The sequence below is a fragment of the Aotus nancymaae genome, unplaced genomic scaffold (assembly GCF_030222135.1).
Source record: "Aotus nancymaae isolate 86718 unplaced genomic scaffold, 86718_ANA_hifiasm-v0.15.2.pri h1tg000095l, whole genome shotgun sequence".
Lineage (NCBI taxonomy): Eukaryota > Metazoa > Chordata > Mammalia > Primates > Aotidae > Aotus > Aotus nancymaae.
This window is the reverse complement of record NW_026988510.1, coordinates 2,776,891-2,801,270: the sequence shown is the minus strand read 5'-3', so window position 1 is coordinate 2,801,270 and position 24,380 is coordinate 2,776,891. Positions and strand designations below refer to the sequence as shown.

At 50.5% G+C, this 24,380-nt stretch overlaps 1 protein-coding gene across 2 annotated transcripts in view; it reads right to left on the bottom strand.

Annotated features, from left to right (window-relative positions):
* FBXO31 (F-box protein 31) overlaps positions 1-24,380 on the bottom strand; it is a 50,469-nt gene that overhangs the window by 15,534 nt on the left and 10,555 nt on the right. Inside the window, exons 2-6 of one of the 2 annotated variants that reach the window (XM_012466084.2) lie at positions 15,567-15,638; positions 13,555-13,641; positions 4,750-4,826; positions 1,404-1,571; positions 684-758 (exon numbers count right to left, since the gene is read on the bottom strand). In XM_012466084.2, the coding sequence (XP_012321507.1) occupies positions 684-758; positions 1,404-1,571; positions 4,750-4,826; positions 13,555-13,609 (375 nt within the window). In that variant the 5' untranslated portion in view covers positions 13,610-13,641; positions 15,567-15,638. The remainder of the gene's footprint in view (positions 1-683; positions 759-1,403; positions 1,572-4,749; positions 4,827-13,554; positions 13,642-15,566; positions 15,639-24,380) is intronic. The other variant, XM_012466081.2, reaches the window with a different exon arrangement.

Sequence of the window (24,380 nt, the reverse complement as noted above, 5' to 3'; positions counted from 1 at the left end):
ACACAGTGAAACCCCGTCTCTACTAATACAAAAAAAATTAGCTGGGCATGGTGGCGCATGCCTGTAGTCCCAGCTACTCAGGAGGCTGAGGCAGGAGAATTGCCTGAACCCAGGAGGCGGAGGTTGCGGTGAGCCGAGATTGTGCCATTGCACTCCAGCCTGAGTAACAAGAGCGAAACTCCGTCTCAAAATAAATAAATAAAAATAAATAAATAAATAAAAGACTCAGGCCAGCAATCACACACAGGCCTCCCCACTGCACTGGCACAATCCAGAAGCCTCTGCACGGTCTGCTCGAGGGTTGAAAACACAGGAGTCCTGGGTGTGGCCCTGGGGTCTCCTGTACCCCCATCCTAGAAGCAGCCTCCCAGCAAATCCTCAGCAAGTGGATATGCCCGCCAAAGCAGCAAGGCACAGCTAACTAAAGAAACGACCTGTGTGGTTCATCATTCTGCGGGTGGAGGGGACTGGCGACTTGCCTGCCTGCACACAAGCCCACACGATGCTGTTTCTCAAGTGTGCTAGATGCACTGTCTGCACTGACAATACTGGGCTGAACCACGTTAAATGGCCACCATGCAGGTCGCACGTGGCTGACTTCCCTCCCGCGTGGGTCTCAACTTTCCCCGTGGGGAAATGGTAGGTCTGCATCATGTGAACACAGGGCCAGCTCGTGGACTCACCTCCTGCCTCCCGCCAGACATCCTGTGGTGGTCCGTCTGGTTGCACTTGGTGGAGAACTCATCCTTTTTCACAATCTTCAGTGTCAGCAATGCAAGGAAAGAGGAGAGTGAGAAACACAGAGTCCGCCACAGCATCCCCTACGCCAGGCAGGTGGCCACGACCCCTCCCTCACCACACCCACCAAACCCATCTGTAGGCACCCAAGATGCAACTGATGCAGGGCCAGCAGAGGGAATGGAGTCTCCCTGAGAAACACTCCCCACAGAGCAGGAAGTGGTGGCACATCCCAGAGAGGGGTGTTTGCATTTCCCAGTGTGACATGGAACAGCAAAAGGGCTGCATCTCACATGCACGGTGTGACAGATGACACGCCGTGCTCATCATGGGGACCACTGCCAGACAAGATCAGACAGCAGAGAGCACACTCAGTTCCACACTGATATTCTTGCAAACAGGAAAAAAAGAAACGGAGGAACTGAAGTTGCAAAGAACCAGCAGCTCTGAGAATGGAATCAACAGAGGGCTCTGGCAAGTGACCTCTGGAGTCCACCGCGCCACAGGGGCGTGAACAATGCACAGTGGGGCAGGGCACAGCCTCCCTCCCACCTGCTGATCTGCTATAGCCTAGGTCTGCAGCTGAGAATACCAAAGCAGGCCTGGCTGGAGCCCATGCAGGATGGCACTGGGACGGTGAGGACCAGCCCTGCCACTGCACACACCTGGATGTGGCCGTGGTGGGGCCCTTTGTGGCCGTACATGCACTCCACTGTGGCGGACTTCCTCTCCATCAAGTGAATCCTGAACAGAGGCTTGAATCTCATGGGGTCATTGACGTGGGGGTCGTGGGGAGGCAGGTACATCCACCCAATGATGAACAAGCCGTCCACCTGCAGGAGGAAATAAGCAAAGGTCCACAAGCAGCTCCTGGGCCAGAGTGAAGGCAGCCCTGCACAGCCACCCCTCCCCTGCCCCCATGCGCCGCACTGCAATCGCGCAGAGATGCTCCCACCAGGCCAGCACCTGGGACGTGCATGCCCACCCTCAAGCTGCCTCGAATGCGAGCCAGTGCCCGGCACTATCTTCCAACTCTAAGATGGGGGTAGACACCAGGAGGAGGCAGAATAATCCAGAAAGTGAGATGGGGTTAGATGCTCAACCGGACAGAGGGAACAGAAGTGCATCTCCTAATAGGAGAAAGTGAACAATGGCAGCACAAGGGCCTCGTTCGCATCCTGAGGTGAACAAACTGCGGTTCAAAGGCGGCTTTGAGATGATCTGGAAGGGTGCCATGGTCTGGGCATCAGGGGAAGGAAGGAACGATTGCCACTTTTGTCAGGTGTGGCAGTGACATGGAGATGCAGGAAACACCCCCTTTATTAGGGCGCTGCATGGAGGGAGGGACAGCTGAAATGCCACAGGCCTGGGATTTGCTTCAAAACTAAAGTACAAGGGAAGAGAGACATGCCAGGACCCCAAGAACAGGTCCTCAGGAGCAGAAAGAGCTGAGGGAGTGCACTGCCCGTGTGTCCTCACGTGTCTGAGCACTGACTGTGCAAAGGCAGAAGCGGGGTGGCCCCAGCATGCTCTGGGCACAGTGGCCACATGCTTATAAGGAAAGACGGCCTAGCATCATCCCCTTCTGGGAGAGATGAAACCAACGAGACTTCCAGCTCCAGCAACCAAGGAAAGAATTCCATCATTTCTGAGGCTAATGAGCCCAGGTCAAGCGTGAGCTGGTGCTATTCTCTCCTGGACTCCACTTTCCCCAATTATTCCCTGGTTTTCAGAAGCTGCTTTTTGTTTTTTGGGGTTTTTTTTTACTCTGTTACTCACTGCCAGTAAGAAAAACAATTACCATTCTCTCTACACTAAAAGAAAGGAAAGCAACCTGCCCATGCTGTGAGCTGCCAGGCTGGTCTCCTGGAGGAGACATCCTAAAAGCAAAGCTGGACGCAGTGCCCAACACCACAAACGCAGAGCTTGCTTCTCCATGGCCGCTCCCACCAGGTGACAAAGGAGAATGTGTATCCCGGTCCCAAACCCCACCTGGGGAGCAAAGGCCAGAGTCGCAGAGTAGCCATTTGCCCAGGGGCTGTGCACACCAGGCCCAGAAGACCCTGTGCAGAGGCCACGGGGAGACAGACACACCCGCCCTCACTGGGCTCAGTCCCTGGTCCAAGTGCACAAAAGGGAGCAGAGCACAAGCCGAACGCCAGCGCTAGATTTCCACCATGGCAAAAGCAATGGCAACAGTGACATCTCAGGGGCCAGGTGCCAGCCCAGAGCTCAACAAAGTCATGGCAGGGCCTTCCCTTCAAGAGGCTCCAGCAGGAGGGTGTAAGGGCAGGAAGGAGAGAGAGAGGGAGGGAGGGAGGAAGGGGGAGAGGATGGGAGGACAGACTGGAAGCCCTGTGGACGCTGCAGAGCACCACATCCTCACTCCACAGAGACACCTTCAAGTACCAAGAAAAGTCAGACCCCACTGTATTGAATGAGCAGCTACTGTTCAACATCAATTGGCAGGTGGCCAGGTAGCATAGAAACTAAGACTATAAGCAGACATCTGCTCCTTGCCCTGACCACAGAGCTCATATCAAACCTACCCTCTTGCCAAGAATAGCCATGAAGACTGAAGACTGTCTCCTAATTCCAGGAGGAAGAAAAAAGAAAACAGAAAAAAAGACTGAACACATCAGAGAGCAATGAAAGTAGCCCAGAGACGAGGACCCAAGGCCCTGAAGAGGCTGGGGGGCCGAGGGGCAGGGCTTTCTCCCCACTTCCAGAGGCCACTGAACACTGACTGGGGAGAAAGGCCCATGCCTGGCACCTGCAGGCTGGAGAGGCGCACACGGAGGCCAGGGCCACACAGGGGCCAGGACTACCGCGGCCAAATGCTGAAGATGGTAACCAGAGAACACAGCCCCACACTGCACAGGCGGCTGCACGAGGCACATGAGGAATACTGAGTGAGGGGTGGGAGGTGGAGGAGGGAAGCAGCGTGGCTGCTGAGAGGCAAAGGGGCTGAGTGGAGCGTGGCTTACAAAGCCAAGAAGAAAAAAGGCAGAAGGACCTTTTCTCAGGGCCTGGGGAAAGAGTGCACCCAGGGCCTCTACCTGGGCCCTACAGAGGAAGGAGAGCAACCAGGAATGAGAATGAGACACCTCCCCAAGCCTGAGACGTGCGCACACCCTAGGCCTGCGCAGAGCAGCTGCTCTTGACTCAGCTCTGCCTGCAGGCCAGGGCCAGGGCCTCTTGGGAAGACCAGGCCACGGCACCCAGACAAGCACCCAGGCACATGGTGAGGGGTGAGGGGTGAGTGACGACTGGCACACCTGGAGATCAGGAGAAAAGGCAAGGGCTAGACTTGAAACAAACTTTCACTACTGTACCCAAAAAGATGGACAAAGAGAAGGAAAACATCAACAGAACATGAGAATTTAATAAAAAAGAAGTCAGACTTCCATCTCTGGCCATGATCAAGTACCTGGGACTAGACAGACACTGCCACAGCAGACCCAGGAAACAGAAAAGTAATGTCCTCACAGGTCCTCAGACCCCGACACCAGGCTGGCAGGAGACGGGAAACGGAGGCGACTCTGCCACCAGCCTGGACTTCCACCTGCACCATTCTAGCACTTTCCAGACCATGGGGTCAGAGGGGATCTACAGAACATGAGGAAACAGACGTCAGAGCACAACATGGCTAGATCATGTAGGGCAAAGACCCAGAAAGGAAGGACCTGGCTGAGGGCAGGCTCCAGACCACCCCAGCATGTGCACACTGGGCCTTGGCATCCAGGAAGCAAAGGCCCTCGCAGCCACCCCCTAAGACCAGGAAGTCCAAGGATGGGCCAAAAGGCCAAAGTGGTACTCTAAGCGAATCTTTGCTCATTTGGAAAATAAAATAGGGGTCCTGAAAAGTGACCCAGCAAGAAGTTTTTGGTAATTACTTCCAACACACATGTGGGCCAGCTTGCACCCAGGTGGAAGAGGCCCTCGAATTCCTCCACTTAAGGCATCACCCCTGCCCATGCACAGACCCCGTCGCAAGGCTCTGGGACTTACCACCACGTTCAGCAGTCCTCCGTATGGCCCGATATCTGGCTGCCACAATCCCAAAATGTGTCTGTATCGGTGAAGCACTATAGAAGAGAAAAAGCAAGTCTCTGTGTTAGACCCAGCATGCCACAGGGAGCCAGGGAGCCCCAAGAGGTAGGAAGGAACCATGAGGACTCACAAAAGACTTGCAGGAGAGCCCTGCAAACACATGCACACCAAGCCTCTGAAGCTGTATCAGAATGAAACGATCCTCAGAAAGCCTGAGTAAAATGAGCCTCTCGTAAAGTGATGAGCCTCCGCATCAGTGGGGGGAAATCAAGCAAGGCCAGTAAATCTCTTTTCTAGGAATAAGACAGAAGGGGTGCAAACAGAGAGCTGGATCAGACCTGCCAAATGCTGAGATGCTGGCACCACTACAAGGCATGTCGTACACAATCAGCTCTTTAAAGCTATCCCAATAATGACAATGTCACACTTGCCGGAGGCCCAGGACAAAACATCTCTGTCCCATTCCTTGCCAGCCAATGGCCAGGTCAGGCTGGGCCATCTCACTTCCTGAGCAGCTTCAGGTCATCCCTGAAGCTGCCCCCAGGCCCTCCCTAGGCCTTTACCACATGGCATATGGGCCACTGTGCCAGCTGCCTCCCCTCAGGCCGTCCTGAACCCCCGGCCCACCTACTGCCTCTCTCTACGGCTCCCTGGTCAGGCCCTAGGCCCTCTGCCATGTGGCTGCCACCAACCTTCCTGCCTCTCCACCTCACATGCCCGCTCTCCATCAGCCTCCCAGGTCAGCCCAGCCCAGCCCCTCTAGCCCCTGCATTGTGTTGGCATTTACAAGCCACCCCTTGGCTGCTAAATGCCTGATAAAGCCTGCCTCGCACACTTCACCACCACTGCCAGTTCCCATCATTTGGGAAGCCTTACCCAGCAAGAGAAAGCAGTGAGTGTGATCATGGGGAAGGTGGCTCCCAGTGACTTCCCCTGCCCAGGCCTGGGTTCCCTGACAGTGGATCCTGGGCGTAGAAGCTCATCTGGCAGGTGGAGAAGGGGTGAGCAAGTAGAGAGTACAGACCTGGCAGGAGAGTACAGACCTGTATATATATTCTATATATACAGAATATACAGGGTGCTTTGCAGACATCTCCCCATCATGGTCACCATAGGCGACCAGCCCGGGCTGTTACAGCCTCACCCATCCGGGTCGCTGGGCCTAGCACAGGTCCCAGGTCTCCTGACGGTGGGACAGAAAGTGCTGGGAACCATCACGTGAGGGCTGCCTATGAGAGGGGGCCCCGCGCTCACCCGGGACACCCACCAGAGCAGCAAGCAAGACCAGCGCAGGGCAGAGAAGCACGCCTGGCGCCTGTGTACCTGGAAAGCTCCCACAAACCCTGGGTCCCGCAGAATGACTGAGCGCTCAGCAAGACAAGTAACAAGGACTTGCACAGAAATCCAGCAGAAGCATCGTTCGCTTGTTGGGAGGAGTAGCAGACCCGCCATCGGCAACAGGAGGCACTAAGTCCACTCAGCTTTACAAGACTTCAGTAAAGACAGAGACGAGAAACATTCGTACAAGGGGAGAAAACACTGAAGACAAAAACTCCCCCAGCTAATCACACATAATGTTGCCCCAACTCAAACCCACAGGTTTTTTGTTTGTTTGTTTGTTTGTTTTTATAAGACGGGGTTTCACCATGATGGCCAGGCTGGTCTTGAACTCCTGACCTCAGGTGATCCACTCACCTCGGCCTCCCAAAGTGCTAGGATTACAGGCCTGAGCCACCGTGCCCGGCCCAAACCCACAGGTTTTAAACAGTAACTTAACAAAATGATTCCAAAGTCCATATGAAGAGGTGAGAGCACCCAGTGACACTCCAAATTTCAAAGGACGAGTACTATGAAAATGAACTATTCTAACTAGAGCAGTCAAAACAAGAACAGAAAGCGAGATGAAGAAAATAAAATACAGTCCCTGGGAAGCCCCAGTGGCATCTGACACAACCACGGAAGTCAGGGATTGTGGAACAGGTTGGAGCAGAGGACAAAATGTCACAGGACTAAAATTTCAGCTTAAAATTTCAGCTGGGTCACCTCTTTTTTTTTTTTTTTTTTTTTTTTTTTGAGACGGAGTTTCGCTCTTGTTACCCAGGCTGGAGTGCAATGGCGCGATCTCGGCTCACCGCAACCTCCGCCTCCTGGGTTCAGGCAATTCTCCTGCCTCAGCCTCCTTACCTCTTTTTTAAAAATAAATTTCCATTAGCCAGGTGTGGTGGCATGCACTGTGGTCCCAGCTACCCAGGAGGCTGAGGTAAGAGGATCACTTGAGCCGGGGAGGCGGAGGCTGTAGTGAGCTATGATTATGCCACTGCACTCCAGCCTGGGCAACAGAGCAAGACCCTGTCTCAAAAAATAAAATAAAATAAAATAATAATCCCCTCTATTTCAAAAGCAACACATACATAGTCACTGAAGACAATTTGGAAAAGGAAACCTAAAGCTCACTGGTAATCCCACCACTCAGAGACCACAGCGCAGTCAATACGCTGGCAGACCTGGTTTCCGTCTGCTGAGTGAGCACGTGTGACTCAGTGAATGGGCAGGGTCTTGGGGCTCTGCAGGTTATGGGGGACATGCAGGGTTTCTGAGCACTGGAGCAGCAAGACCCCTCCAGACCACAGGAAGGAAGATGGAGCAGGGAGGGCAAGAGGCCAGACAGCAGCAAGGAGGCCCCCACCTGGATCTAGGGTACAGGGAATGAGAAACCTCTCGAGACTTTGGAGAGGAGCCTGGACTCCACCAACAGCTCCCAGGATTCAGCCCAGATCATCATTTAGGAAGTTCCTAAGTGAGCCTGGGCTGTGTGCAGGCTGCTGCCGGCCACCCCTTACGGAATCCTCCGAGTCCGTTTACAGGACACAGTCAAGCCGGTCTTGCTGCTTTACAGTCACATCGTGATGGGTGTGTGATCAAGAACCGTAACAAACACTGATCTCGACACTGAAGTGTTTAGGGGTGAAATGTATTGATGCCTGCAAGTGTGAAATGCATCAGAAAATAAGTCCACAGAGGGATGGACAGCTGGGCAGCTGGATGATAACGAAATGGGGGTTCACTGGACAATTCTTCCAACTTTTCTATTTTCAAAACTTCATCATGAAATACTGGGGGAAAAAAATAACACTAGTCAGCATGGTGCACTCTCCTCTCCTCCCCTCTCCTCAGCTCCCGCTTTGAAGAATGCCCAAAGAGCCTGCCTCAGACACCTGGCAATCACAAAGGGGGAGTTCCCTCTTTTGCCTCAACGCAGCATTTCTGAAATAAAAACACAGCAGCCTCCTGGGATCCAGTTCTAAAGCGACATCCTCCCTGGATCTTTAAGCTCTGCATGTTGCTCAAAGCGGTGACTCTGCTGTACTTTGGAAGCAACAGCCTCTGCTGAACAGGTATCAACTCCTTTAGTCTGCGACAGCCCACCAAAACCATCCCAAGAGATGAGTCAGAGAAACCATGTGGCCAGATGGGCTGCCAGCATGCAGATCCAGGGACACAAGCTTCCTCATGGAATCGCAAAGCCCATGTCTGAGAACATGCACTTTAAAAAGCATCCTTACAAAGCATAGCTATTGCAAAAGCAAATGTATTTATTCAAGAGATGAATCCATAGATTTCAACAGGAATTCAGCTCCCATTCAGACAGTCAAGAGCAGAGATGGACCCAGATGAGCGTGAATGTTATCTGTAAACCCTAATGCCTCACCATTTTTATTATAAACATGTCTTCTAGCCACCTATCTTTCTAAATTCAAAGGACCCAGTCCTTCCTAAAGTGGGCTCTGGGGGAAAAAAAAAGAACCCAGGAAAAATGTACCCTGTACTTCAGTTCCTCACAAGCTCCGCAGTGTCTCAGTCAAGGGCAGCAGGTGATCAAGCCTTCCCACAAGACCAGGCCACTTCAAAGGCTCACTCTTGGGCAGCTGCCACATTATCTTCCCATATGAAACAGCAAGTAACAGGGCCGGGCGTGGTGGCTCACGCCTGTAATCCCAGCACTTTGGGAGGCTGAGGCAGGCAGATCACTTGAGGTCAGGAGTTCGAGACCAGCCTGGCCAACATGATGAAACCCCATCTCTACTAAAAGTACAAAAATTAGCCAGAAATAGTGGCACGTGCCTATAATCCCAGCTACTTGGAAGGCTGAGGCAGTAGAATCGCTTGAACCTAGGAGACAAGAGATTGGAGTGAGCCAAGATCACACCACTGCACTCCAGCCTGGGCGACAGAGTGAGACTCTATCTCAACAACAAATATATATACATACACATCGGCTTCACACAGAGAAAAGATCATCTTCCTTTGTTTGCAGTGGCTCTCCACCCTAACTGAGCATCAAAATCAGAGGGAACATGGTAAAACGCCAACTCCAGGCCCCATGGCAGCCAAGTCAATCAGCAAGGGGACAGGGAGGGAGGTGGTAATGTGTGGCCAGGCTGAGAAGCACTCCACAACACATCACACTGTGCCCCATAAACACATAATATATACAATCCTTACCTGTCAGTTAAAGAAATAAATGCTTCTCTGACCATCTAGGAGGCTAAACAACTACATAAAAAAAAAACCACCTTATTTCTGCCTCGAAGGTTATGCCGTTTTTCAGTACCAAAAATTAAATACATTAAAGATGAGAATGTGAATAAGGACATCGCTACCTCTTATTAAATGTTGTTTTAACATCTGGTAATAAATTACCAGATGCCGCGACCTTTAAGATTTTAACCCTTACTAAAGGGAGGGAGGAAATAGTCCAGGTCATAAGTCCACAAACTTGAGCATCGCCAGAAGTTCCAGACATGACAGCCACAGGAAGAGAACAGGGAAGCTGCGTCAAACAAGTTCCCAGAAGACATGGACGCCACTGTCCAGGACCCCATTCTGAGTACAGATCTGGCCTGACAGTAGAGACTGAAAAAACGTCAGAATACTCTTTTGAGATGAACACATTCCTCTAATTCCAGGTATTGAAAGTAGGCACCGATCCGCCCTGGGAGCCCCTACATAAATGCTCCCGAAATGAATTCAAAATGAAGCCAAATGGGAAAGGACCATGAAAAGTGGGGTTACACTTTCTCCCGCCAGCACCAGCCCAGGTGCTGGCACATCTGGAAGAGCCACACCTGTCCTGACTCACAGTCCTCAAACTTCGGCCCACACACCACAGGTGGGCTCCATGCCAGGAGACTGGCAGGGATGGAGATTTTGTGGGTGGATGCCCCTAGCTAAAGGTTTGGCCTGTGTTGCTCAGGGGAGTCTGGAAGAAAATGGATTAACGTGAGCTGCCTTTCTGTCAGCCGAGGCATGGACAGGGCCACAGCCTCCTAGAGGCTTCAGGGGTCCACTCCCTGCCTTCTGGCTTCCAAGGCCCCTGCCCTCCTCAGCTCCTGGGCCCTCCTCCACCTTTAGAACTACATGCAGACTCTCTTACCTCTCACTCCTGCTTCCGCCATGGGCCCCCCTCATTCAAAGACCCTGTGATGGCACAAAGCCTGCCTAGGTGATCCAGGATGCCCCTTTGCCTCAGGACCCGCACCTTTACCCACCAAGTCCCCATTACGACGGGGGCTGGGCTGAGTGGTGTTCCCCAAAATTCATGTCCCCTGGAACCTCAGAATGTGGCCCTATGTGGAAGTAATCAACACGTTAGGATAAAGAAACGCAGGCGCAAACAAGGCCAGATGTCCACTGACTGCTGCCTTTCCGAGGAGATGGGATACTCAGACAGAGATGGAGGGGGCCAAGTGGAGACAGAGGCAGGGGCTGCAGCCATCCAACCAGAGCAGGAAGAGGCAGGAAGGAGGCTGGCTCCCCAAGGACCCTCGGAGGGAGCAGGACCCCAGGACACATTGTCTTGAATCTCTGGCCTCCAGATTGTGAGAAAGTGGGTTTCTGCTGTTTCAGGCCCCCTTTGTGCTCACCTGTTCCAGCTGCCCTGGGAGACCCCACACAGATTAGGTGACAACTCCACAGACTCTGGGAACTAGGATGCAGATGCTTCTGCGGCCCCTGCTGTACTCCCACAGCCATATAATGAATGAGATTCTTCCTCATTTTCGCCTGCTCCGAGTTCAACTCCAACTTCAGAGGACCAGATGTTTCAAGGAATTCTACATTTCTAAGAAAGGCACTCTATATTTTTAGGAGATATCATTGTTAATATCTCAGTAAAGGCTAAAATGAACCAGTGTTTTACATATTTTAAAAAGTACAGAACATTGGCCAGGCGCAGTGGCTCACGCCTGTAATCTCAACACTTTGGGAAGCTGAGATGGGATAATCACTTGAGCCCAGGAGTTCCAGACCAGCTGGAACAGAATTCCATCCTATATCCACAGTGCACATTCCAGAGAAGTCGCGGGACAGACGTACAACATGAGGAGCCTCTCAGTGCTAGTCCCCTTGTATGGAAAAGCCCTTGCCCAATCACCTGAGGTCAGGAGTTCAAAACCAGCCTGGCCAACATGGTGAAACTCCATCTCTACTAAAAATACAGAAATTAGCTAGGTGTGGTGGCATGTGCCTGTAATCCCAGCTACTTGGGAGGCTGAGGCACGAGAATCACTTGAACCCAGGAGGTAGAGTTTGCAGTGAGCCAATATCACGCAACTGCACTCCAGCCTGGGCAACAGAGCAAGACTCCATCTCAAGAAAAATAAAACACCCTCGCCCAGCACATTCCTGTCACCACCAAGGAGAGATCGTTCTTGTCAGCGCTAAGTTGACTGTTCCCTCCCAGGGCTCTGCTCACTGACTGCTCAGAGGAAGGGCTGGTCAGTCCAGAACAGCAACGTTGCCCACCCCTCCCTTCCCACCCCTTGTTCTCTGTCCACAGACTCCTGAAAGGTCCCTTGGCTCCACCTCCACTCAGCTAGACAGTTCACCTCAACAAGGCAGTGTTGTTAGCAGGTGTGTAAAGCACTCAGACACCACCCTGAAGCATGGGCTAACCAAATCCAGGCACCTCCTCCCCGACCTCAGGAAGGTCGCCTCGTAAAGAGAGGCCCAGTTCCCCTACTGCAGCGATCTGCTGAGATTTGGCAGGACACTAGAAGTTCTGGGAACGACTCTTACTCTTTCTGCCTTCGGTAGTTGTTTTTAGAAATCGGGTATTTATGAAACTGAAGATGTAGGTCTGCTCTCAACAGGCAATGCTGACTCACGGGCAGTCTGGTGGGCTGAAGAAAGCAGTAGTATGGGCTCCGCATGCTTCTAGAAACTGCTACACAGCTTTTAGAGCAGGCAGGTGTTTTTGGTCTTTCTGGACAGCTGAAAGTCATTGTCTCTATCACCACTCGACCACTCTGAGCTAATAAAAGCAGAAACAGGCCAGGTGCAATGGCTATGCCTGCAGTCCCAAAACTTTGAGAGGCCAAGGTGGGAGGACTGATTGAGCCCAGGAGTACAAGACCAGCCTGGGCAACACAGTGAGACCCCTATCTCTATAACAACTGAAAAATTAACCAGGCATGATGGTACATGCCTCTAGTCCCAGCTACTAGGGAGGCTGAGGCAGGAGTTCAAGGATACAATGAGCTATGACTGTGCACTGTACTCCAACCTGGGCGACAAGCAAGATCCTGTCTCAAAAAGTGAAGACAGCATTAAATTCCTATGTGTTTTAGAAAAATTTTCAGAGCTCCTTTGAAAGGATTAAGTTTTTTTTTTTTTTGGAGACAGTCTCGCTCTTGTCACCCAGGCTGGAGTGATCTCAGCTCACTGAAATCTTTACCTCCCAGGTTCAGGCAACTCCCCTGCATCAGCCTCCTGAGTAGCTGGGATGACAGGCACCTGCCACCACACCCAGCTAGTTTTTGTACTTTATTACTAGAGATGAGTTTCACCATCTTGGCCAGACTGGTCTCGAACTCCTGACCTCAGGTGACCTGCCTGCCTCAGCCTCCCACTGCCTCAGCCTTCCAAAGTACTGGGATTACAGGTGTGAGCCACCACACCCAGCAGAAAAGAATAATTAAGTTTTAAAGAGTCAACTGTTGGCTGGGCACAGTGGCCCACGCCTGTAATCCCAGCACCTTGGGAGGCTTAGGTGGGCAGATAACTTTAGGTCAGGAGTTCAAGACCAGCCTGGGCAACACGGTGAAACCCGTCTCTACTAAAAATACAAAAAAAAATTCACCGGCCATGGTGGTGCATGCCTGTGATCCTAGCTACTTGGGAGGCTGAGGTGGTAGTATTACTTGAACCCAGGAGGGGGCGGTTGCAGTGAGCTGAGATTGTGACACTGCACTGCAGCTTGGGTAACAGATGAGACTACGTCTCAAAAAAATAAAAAAAGAATCAACCGTTGCTACTTGCATTTGTCTATTGAGGGTATATGCATATGTGATTTTTAATTCAAATGGTCTATTAAGATGTGATTAATAAAGCTCAGAAGTCAACTATTCACATTTCACTTTAGAATAAAGTTTTAAAGCTTCTACTCTGTTCTTTCTCCTCTCTGCCTCTGCATGAATTTCCGCAGTAGCTCCTCAATAAACGATAAATGTGAAAATGTGCATTAAAGTGATCTCGACTGGTACTACCCAGAAACCACTGCAGAAAGATGACTCAAATATGGCTTGGAGTCCAGCATAAAGGCGTGATCTCTGTCACAGCAGAACCAGAGTCACGCTGTGGCAAGTGAACGTGAAAGGACAACAAAAAGCCACGAGGTCTGCTCGCTCCCAGGACCAAAGCTGTCCGTGTGTGAATTAGAGGGCCCTCCCCATGCAGTTCTCGGCCGTGCTGGGAGGTACATACGGCAGGTGTAAACGTCTCTGTACGCCATGTGCTCATAATCAGGGAGAATTTTCATAAAACGTCCCGACTTCACGCGAGGGTTTATACCTGAACAGACACAGCAGGGAAAGGACTAAGGATAGCTCTTTCAGGACTGTGCAAACAGTGTTAATATGACCCAGTGCCCGCCCCTCAACAGTGTGATATAATCCCCCTGTGTTTATGCAGCCACTCAGGACACAGGGAGGCAGGCTCTGAGAAGCCTGCTGGAGAGAACACTGTGACACTTTTTCCTTCCAACAGTGGTCCCACCAGAAACTCATGGTGGCAGCAAGCTTGGGAATTCATTCCACACCCGATCAATCATGCTCCTCCTGTGGCCAGCACACTCTCCGCAGGCCCCCGGCCACAGCTCACCGGGGCTCAGGAGGTAGGAGGGCAGGTGTCCTGGCCAGTAAGTATCTGGATGACCGTCTAGAGAACCCTTCTCCAGCTAAGACACTCACCTTGCCCAGCACCCACCTGGCACTTCCCAGCCTGCTAACTCAGGCCAGCCTCACACAGCTCAACCAAGGCTGGCCAACTACGCCACCCATTTATGGAGCTAAGAGTGATTTTCTTCCACCACCTGTTCCCAAAACTAAGTAATTTTCTCCTGGATAAGCCTTAAAGCAAATTCATAGAAACATAATTCCTGTGTTGTGAAAATGAACCTGAAATTTGCTTTGGCCAATGCAGCCTAAACTAATTGGGGGCGATAAACACCAAGGGAAACTAAATAACAGATGATGTGAATTCTCTGCATTTTGCAGACACCTTCAAGGAGTTAAGAATCATCAGTGAAAAGTCTCCCAATGTCCTGTCCTCCTATCCTCTCCTTCTGTGCCCACCCCCCTGCCCTGCCCTCAGCCACACCACCTCCTGCTCACCTGTGCTCAGATGGCCTCTCCCACAGGACAGCAGGATGCAGTGACCAGGCAACACCCCCGACCCCCCGCAGCTGAGAGGAGCATCCATGTGCACACTCCTCTGGGTGTTAAAGAAAACCCTAACACCTGTGTCCCTACCGGGATGTGACTTCTGGTGCTTACAACTCTTAGAAGTATGTCTTCATGTCACTTTGAAATGATATGGGCCAAATGGCCTAAGAAACTCAAAGACCATCTGCCTTGTAGAAAAGAAAAAGAAAAAAGAAAAACTCAGAGAATAGTCAGAAGATGAAAACTTGTGGTATAAGACACTCATAGAAACCCTCTGACCATTCAAAAAACCAAGAGCTTTGTCCAATGAGTGAGAAATGGGAAAGTCCCTGGCACTGAGGAAATGCCCTCAGAAAGACAGCCTGGGGCCAAGCAGCCTCTGCCTGTTCGGTGAGTGTTGCAGGTGACTCTGTAAAGCAGGGAACCGGAGAAACATGAAACAGGGCTGGGGGGCTCATCCTGCTCACAGAACACTGACGGGAAGGAGAACTCCAGCAGGGGGGCCGCCTCTCCATACCTGGGGGCTTGGACGGAAGGCACCACAGCTTAATTTCCCAATTACCACGGCAGTCCCATCCTGAAAGCTGGAGGCCCAGAAGCGAGAGAAACAGGCAGCTCCAGGACCACCCAGATCGCTCTGGTGCAGCCCACATTTCTCGGATCTAAAGAGCCTCAAGATGCCTAATAAAAGACACTTGTAGGCCGGGCGTGGTGGCTCACGCCTGTAATCCAAGCACTTTGGAGGCCAAGGCGGGTGGATCACCTGAGGTCGGGAGTTCAAGAGCAGCCTGACCAACATGGTGAAACCCCGTCCTTATAAAAAAAAAAAAAAAAACACACTTGTATTGACGATGCCCAGAATGGGAGAACAGAGAACCCCCTCCCTCAATTTTAGTGCTGCTACTACAGGTGCTGTATTCAAAATGTGACTGTAAGACAGTGTCTGAGAAAACAAAAGTGTGGACTAAATCACTTTTATTATTTATGATTGACGTGCACTGTCTGCTTTTGGTACAAAGTTAATCACAGATGATGACAAACAGATTCACTCACACTTCGCGTAGACGTCCCGACAAGACACGCCCGTGATCTCCAGCTTCCGCAAGTTTTCACAAACACCATACTCTGTAACAAGAAACATTGGCAGAAATTTAAAATCAAGAAGTAACAAAGCGACAGACGGGCAGGTTGCTGATGGCTGGCAGGGGAGGTGCACACCTAGCCTTGGCCCCATCTCCAGAGGGCGTCTGTCATTGTGGAGATTTCACTGACTTCTCCACATTCAGCCAATACCCTTGTTCATCAATGAAGACATTATTCTATTCTAGTCAATGTCACCCTTTATAAAATAATAATCTGCATTGTCTATTCTAATAAACTTCGAAGCCTAACCACACAAACCAAAATCAGACAATCCCTAGTTTATGAATAAGGTGAGGTAGAATTCAGCTGTCTGGACACAGTGCCGTATTTCCATGGAAACAAAGTCACCATGGGTTTTAGGGTCCAGACAATGCCAGAGGCCAGTCCACCCCATGTACCTGCCTGTGCCGTGTTCATCTCACCCAGAAGCCAGGAGGGGATTGTGCAAGACACAGGGGAAGGGGTGAACACTGGCCCTTCGACACTGGCTGGCCTTGGCCAGGGACCAGTGCAGGGCTCACACCTCCCTGCCGTCCAGTCCTCACACCCTCACCCGCTGATAGCACCCTCCTCTCTGTCCCCTACTCCCACCCCACCACAGCTCCACTTCTCACAATCACCATCCCCACCACTAACCACGTCCCAACCAAAACCCTGGGTCCTCTGGCTCGGGTCTTCGCCAGCCTCTGAAAGGAAAGACTGACGGGGACTAATCCACACGACCACACAACTGCAGGTGGCCAAGAGCTGCTACCGGCGACGCCTGCGTTCTCAGCTTTCCGTGTACTATGTACCATGCCGAGCCATGCTGGGCGTCACCTCACTGCATCCTACAGCAGCCCCAGAAGAGAGCCACTACTGTGGTATCCACTTTAACAGAGAAAACAGGTGCAGACGTGATGTGACTCCACAAAGGAACTGGAGCTTGCAGTCAGCTGGGACCAAGAACTGAAGCCTAGAGGAAAAAGCTTCCTTTGCAGTGAGGATGTGGCAGGGGCACAACACAGGAGACAGGACGGGGGGCCTGGGCCTCCACGCTGACCACTGCAGTTCACACTGACTGTGTTATGCCCTGTGCGGGCGTGAGAGCTTGACAGTGACCTTAAAGGTCAGGACCCTACCCTGTGGCAGAGAGGGAAACTGAGGCCCAGTGAGGTTGGTGGCCATCAGAGCTCACAGCAGTCACGATACAGGAACGGGGATACAACGCGGCCGGGCTAGCCAGGTGGCTCCAAAGGGCTGCTCCGTCATCACATGCCTTTTGACAAGCCCTACTCATCAGGAGGCCTCATCCCTTCTTTTCAATAACAGGGATGCTGTTACCCCAAATGCTTCTCTAACTGGAAGCACTGAAGTTACTCAAAGTGAAGCTCAAGAAGCAGACAGGGTGGAGACACCAGCTGAGGGAAGGTAGCTGCTACTTGGCAAAGCTCTTTCCAGTGGGGCTGTGCAGGCTCCAGCCTTGGCGTGCTCCCTGCCTCCACTTCTGAACCCCCGCGGTACTGGAACGCCTGCATCTCCTCTCAGCTGTGGGCCAAGGATCCCCCACTAGTGGGCAAATCGCATCCTAAATCCAGCATACTCCAGAGAGGAGTGCCCAGCGTGGCTCCACTCACGAACACAACCAGCAAGGAGACGTATTTTAGTTCTTTGGAGAAAAAAACAGGAATGAGACGAGTGAGTCACTGGAGATCTCCTGCAGAGCTGCGCCCAGGGAGCTGCTGATTCCAGATCTAGGCTAGGGCTGCCCTGATGGAAGCACAATGGAAGCTGCAAACAGCATTTAAATTTTCTAGTAGCCACATCAAAAAAAAGTAAAATTAAACAGGTAAAATTCATGTTAATATTTTATTTAACTCAATATAAATAACTATTATTTCAACATATACTCATTACTGGCTTATTTTTTTTTAAGAGATGGGGTCTCACTATGTTGCCCAGGCTGTAGTGTAGTGGCTACAGTTAAAACATGGATTTATTTATTTTTATTTTTTCGAGATGGAGTCTTACTCTATTGCCCAGGCTGAAGTGCAGTGGACAATCTCAGGTCATTGCAGTCTCTGCGTCCCAGTTCAAGCGATTCTCCTGCCTCAGCCTCCTGAGTAGCTGGGACTACGGGTGCACACCACTATGCTGGGCTAATTTATGTATTTTTAGTAGAGACGAGTTTCACCACATTGGCCAGGCTGGTCTCCAACTCCTGACCTCAAGCGATTCGCCCACCTCGGCCTTCCAAAGTGTTGGGATTACAGGCATGAGCCACCATGCCTGGCCAGAGTTAAAAACACTGATTTATCAATTACTTTGTCATTATGACCAGTAGAGTCAGGAACACCTGTCTTCACTGCAAATGGGCCTAGGGGACAAGGACCTTTGTCCTCCTTTCAGTCAGGGCCAGGGATGAGGAGCTGACATGCAGCATGAAGCAGCCCAGGGACTCCTACTAATAATGACAGAGAAAAAACCAGCAGCGGGGGTAGGAGCCAAAAACAGAAGAAAAACCCAACACCGGCTCATCTCCTTTGCCTCACGGTCTATGGGCCTCCGGAGTGAGTTGGGACATTTGACGCTTGCCTGCCAGGCAGGACCAAGGACTGGTCAGAATTTCTTAAGTGAAAATCTGTCAATGATACAATAATAATGAGGAAAATTCTACAGTTTCCTCCAGAGAATTTTGTTTCTTTAGACGAGCTCTCCCATTGTCCAGGGTGACCACCTAGAATGGCAGGAATAAATAGGTTTTTAAGGAAAATGTCTTGCTATATGGTTACATGCTATGGGGAAATCAAAACACGATCAGAGAAACGCACAGGGACTCTGTGAGAGTCTCTCTGAGAGGGACTCTCAGCAAAACCAACACTGCCTGAGCTGTGAAGGAAAAAGGCAAACCATGATAAGAAACTCAGTTTGTGTTACAAATAACTGGAGCAGCATCTGCAATTTTTATCTGTAAGTTAAAGGAATTGGACTGGATCATATGCAAATTCCCCATTCTGAGCTCTCAACATCCTACGATTCTAGATGGAGAGAAAAGAAAATTCACCAGCAAATGTTTACAAATGGGAAGGGGTAGGGGAAAGACACTGATGAAGAGCAAGGACGGGAAGGACAGGGCTTGCGGGGTGAGAGCCATGGCCGCAGGCTGGCAGCCGCCCCACCTCCTGTTCCATTACAATCTTATTTCGGTTATGTTGACACAACACAATCTGTCCTTCCAAGTGATCACTGGAGTCCAGTTATTTCTGTCAAGTCAGCCATCCGGAAAGGGGCTGCAGACAAAGTGCAGCAGCAGGACTACACCAGGCCGCGGAGCTCATCCCGCAAGACGCCTGACCGCACAGGAGGGCTGACCCCAGGGAAACTCGACACCAGGACAGAGCGTGAAGCTCAACAGGGGCCTGCCTGCTCTGTGCAGCTGCCAGACTCTGCCCTGGAAAATCACAGGGCACTCCGGTGAGCGCAGCAGCAGCCAGAAGGCCCTAGATGGCCAGGTGTGCAGCGGGGAGGTGCAAGGGCTGCACCTGGATGCGGCTAGGCCTGGGCCAGTTAACGCAGACTCCTTTCAACTCCAGAGGTCCAGGGAGCGCCTGTCAGTGTGGAAGTCGGAATGATCAGGCCAAATACCAAGATCAACCAACTATTCAGGTTGAACCAGAGGCTTGGGGGGCATTTCAGTTCCCACCCATCAGACCAAGGGACGTGTCACCCCAGGCCACAGCCCGCCAGAATGCAGTACAACCACTAGATATGACTTCTCAGCTACAGTGAACTCTGGGAGGAAATCCCACCACTAATACCATCATTTAGTTTAACTCTGCAGATTAAAAACATTTAAAAAATTATCTGGTAGCTCAGGCCTATAATCCCAGCAGTTTGGGAGGCCAAGGCAGGCAGATTACCTGAGCTCAGGCGTTTGAGACTAGCCTGGGCAACATGGCGAGATCCCATCTCTACAAAAAATACAAAAATTAGTCAGTCATGGTGGCACACACCAGTGGTCCCAGCTACCTGGGAGGCTGAGGTGGGAAGATCATCTGAGTCCAGGAGGTTGAGGCTGCAGTGAGCCAAGATCACACCACTGAACTCCAGCCTGGGGGACAAAGCAAGGCCCCATTCCTTAAACATATATATTATATATATATGTCTGTGTGTGTAGATATCAGGCAGGCCACCTGCATTTTCTGTGAGGATATAAAGGTCTTTGTAGTGATGACAGGAAGAGAAAACCAATTGGCTATCAGGCGAGATTCAAACTGGGAGTAGAGCAAAGTAAACAGAGGCAGCTGGAATGAGCCTCTGGGCCAAGCCAAGGGGTCAGGACTTCTGCTGCAGGCAGAGGGGAGCCACAGAAGGCTCCTGAGCAGGGGCAGCGACCTCCCTGGCAAGGCAGTGGCTCTCAACCCACTCAGACCAATCCCATTCCTTAAAACAAAGATTTACTAACGCCTCATAGATCCTCCATGAAAGCAAAGGAACTATTCTATACACAATTCTAAACAGTTAATACTGCCCTAATTGTAACAGAAAGAAATCACAGAACTCCATCAAGGTGCGTTTTGATATGCAATGCTCAGGTCAGACTTCACCAGAGCCTGGCTGCTCTGGGAGGAGCCCTGCTCTGGCTGTTAACACCTCTGCCCTTGTGGCCCACCATATGCAGCACTGCCACAGCAACATGCATTTCCAAACAGTTTCCGGAAAAGTTCTGAGCAAAATGCGCTTTTTTCTTAGTTAACAGTATATGAAACAAACTGTATGAAAAACCCTGGGTATAGGCTGGGCTCGGTGGCTCACGCCTGTAATCCTCGCACTTTAGGAGCCCAAGGCGGGCAGATGATCACTTGAGGTCAAAAGTTCAAAACCAGCCTGACCAATATGGTGAAACTCCATCTCTACTAAAAATGCAAAAATTAGCCAGGCATGGTGGCGTGCACCTGTAATCCCAGTTGCTTGGGAGGTTGAGTCAGGAGAATCAATTGAACCCAGGCGGCAGAGGTTGCAGTGAGCCAAGACTGTGCCACTGCACTCCAGCCTGGCAACAGAGCAAGACTCCTTCTCAAAACAAAACAAAACAAAACAAAACAAAAAACAAATCTGTCAACATCACCAAAACCAAGCAGAGTCTAACAGATTGTCACAGCCCAGAGGAGCCAGAGGAGACATGAGGACTAAATGGTATGGGGGCTCCGACATGGGATTCTGGGAGAAGAAAAGGGTGTGAGTGGAAACTGCTGCAATGTGAATAAAGTGCAGGCTTGGTTAATGATAACCGATCACTAGTGGTTCATTAACTGTGACAAACATGTCATACTAACAGAAGATGATAACAACTGGGGAAACCAGAGCATATGGAAACTCTCTGCCCTTCCTTACAATTTTTTAATAAATCCTATAATATTTAATTTAGGAAAAAAACAAAAATCAGAGGCTCCTTATAATAAAACACCTCCTAAGAGAGAACACCCAGGGCTGTGGTAGCAAGGGCCCAGGCAGAGGTGAAAAGAACGGGCAGGATCAGGGCAGAGTAGAGTCCTGGAAATGCCCAGACAGAGTGGTAAGGGCCCTGAGGACTCCAGGCGTGGCAGAACTGGGAGGGCAGAGCTGGGAGGGTCACCTGGAAAGAGCCAGGGAGCAGAACTGCAAAGCCAGCTTTCAGGAAAGGAGCGGGCCCGGACGCTGCCGCTGAGGACAAACGGGAAAATATTTATGCACCATAGTGGCTTGAAAAAAAACTGGATGAAAGAACTCCAGCCAACAGGATCATCCATCACGGGCTGTCGCATGGAGAGAGGGGAGGCAGAGGGCAGACGGGCTGGCTGCTGGGAGTGCGACCTCCACTCCTCTGCAACGAAAGGGGTACACACGTCCAGGGGCAGATGGAGCACTCCCTGGCAACATCCAAAATATCAATGTGGAAAATAAAGAAGAACCAACACAACGGGCACGATGGCTCACACTTGTAATCCCAGCACTTTGGGAGGCCAAGGCAGGAGGCTTGCTTGAACCCAGGAGTTCAAGACCAACCTGGGCAACATCGTGAGACTCTGTCTCTATAAATTTTTTTTTTAAAATTAGCCAGGCACAGTGGCACACCTGTAACACCAGCACTTTGGGAGGCTGAGGTGGGAGGATTTCTTGAACCCAGGAGTTCAAGGCTGCTGTGAGTGATGATCAAGCCACTGCACTCCAGCCTGGGCAATAAGAGTAAGACCCTGTCTCAAAGAAAAAGAAAGAAAGAAAGAAATATGGTGTTTGTGAATCCAAAGCAGGGATAAAATGATACTTGCATGTAATGGGTTATCAATCTGAGGGACTACGGGTTGTCAGTGCAGACCACTCACTCTTGGAGCAGCTCAGTGGGCCACACCCACTTAAGTCAGGAAATAATAAGAACTGGCCTACCTGCTTTCACTGAGCAGAGCCCCGCCCCCAACTGAAACAAGATTCCCGGGGGCTCTGCCAGTGCCCTGATGGTCAAGTGGCTCCAGCTGTCACTATTTCCTCTGACTCCATAAATACTCTGTCCTCTTCTTACACAAATGATGCATTTCAAAATTGCTAGTTACTGCATAATGAGACTGGAGCTTCAGTTCGCTGTGTGGTTTAAAAGACAGTCCCTTTCCAGGTTCCAGATGCCACCAGTGCCCGTGACACCTCACTGACAAAGCAGTCTGGACTGCGGGTGCTTCTCCTCCAGTTTTCGCGTTTTCATGGTTGCATTAATGCTGCAGGCAAGATGCTCTAATGCCCTGCGCCAATGGTTAGATGGGCAGACACGGAAAAGCATCCATTTGTGCTTGTTTTATGGTACCTGAAGTCATAAGACAGTCCTCCGCAAGGCATCAATGTTGTTCCTCAGGCAGTTTATCTTTGCTCAGATTGCTGACGGCTGTGACCTTTCAAATAAGTCTGATGAAAAAGGCTGATGAATCTTCACTAAGCCCAATGTATCCTCTAACTTGACAGAAACAATGTACATAGCCTTTTAACTGCTTTGACTTCTGAATGATTCCAAGGTTTTTAGCTAGGATAACCACATCGACAGAGCCCAAGGCAACCATAATTCTCTGTACACTTCACCAGCAAATGTATTGCTAATACCAAGTAGGAGATGAACTCAACAACTTGATAAAGCATCCACAAAAATTCCATTAAAATTCAGAAGAGGCTGGGCACGGTGGCTCATGCCTGCAATCCCATCACTTTGGGAGGCCAAGGCAGGTGGATCACCTGAGGTCGGGAGTTCGAGACCAGCCTGACCAACATGGAGAATCCCTGTCTCTACTAAAAATAGAAGAATAGCAAGGCACGGTGTCACATGCCTGTAATCCCAGCCACTTGGGAGGCTGAAGCAGGAGAATTACTTGAACCCGGGAGGCAGGGGTTGCAGTGAGCCAGGATCGCGCCACTGCACTCCAGCCTGGGCAACAAGAGCAAAACTCCGTCTAAAAAAAAAATTCAGAAGGAAAGCAAAATGGTGGCATAGTGCTAATAAATACAACAATCCTTAGTGTGTTTTTCCTACTGTCACCAAAAGGTCATAACAAACGTACCAGAGAAGAATAAATGTCATTCTGACCCAACTCCTCCTACTAGAAATGTTCAATGTATTCCATATGATGGAAAAAGTCTTTTTAAAAATAGGGGTTAAAAAAATTATACATCCTTTTATTGTTCCATAAACCTCCTCATATGAGTCATCAAGGGAAACTGTCCTTAACACAGCTTTCAGGCCGGCGTACTTTCCAGCAACCATGCACCATTCTTTCCAGAAAGACTGGCGAGTGTTAACTCCCACCCTGCTGCACAGATCCAACCCACGAATCCAGACAGCCAGCATGACCTCTGCTGCTCACCTGCTTCCAGGCAACTGGCTCAGTGTTGCAGGCTGTTAATGCACAAAGCGTACTTGCTAAGTTTCCTTGCTAATCTGTTTCTTTGTTTTGCCTTTATAAGAGGAAGTGTTATTGGTAATTATTTATCTTAATAGTTTCAGAAAGAGGAACAGATAACCTCAGTCCAACATACTGGCAGTTGGCAAAATCTAGTGAAGCAACTGTTCTGATTGCTAAGGATTTAATCTGGACGCTTAGTCTCACTCCTGTTGCCCAGGCTGGAGTGCAGTGGCACAATCTCGGCTCACTGAATCCTCCGCCTCCCGGGTTCAAGTAATGACTGCCTCAGCCTTCCAAGTAGCTGGGATTACAGGCATGCACCACCACGCCCAGCTAATTTTTATATTTTTAGTAGAGACTGGTTTCACCATGTCTCAATCTCCTGACCTCAAGTGACCTGCCCGTGTTGGCCTCCCAAGTACTAGGATTACAGGTGTGAACCACTGCACCCAGCCTTTATTTTTTTAATTTTTTTCACTTGTTCATTAAGAGTAAGTTTTCTGATTGGCATATTTGAAGTGGCAATTTAGTTTTGTTATCGTGGTAAAAATAAACATGAAAGCCATTTTACCCACCGTGGACTGTACAGTTCAGGGGAACTAAGTACCTTCACATCGCTGTGCTGCCATCTACACTAACCACGTCCAAAACCTCCTTTTTTTTTAGAGACGGAGTCTCACTATGTTGCCCAGGCTGGAGTGAAGTAGCTATTCACAGGCGCGATCCCACTACTGATCAACACGGGAGTTTTCACCTGCTCCGTTTCCCACCTGGGTCGCTTCACCCCTCCTTAGGCAACCTGGTGGTCCCCTGCTCCCGGGAGGTCACC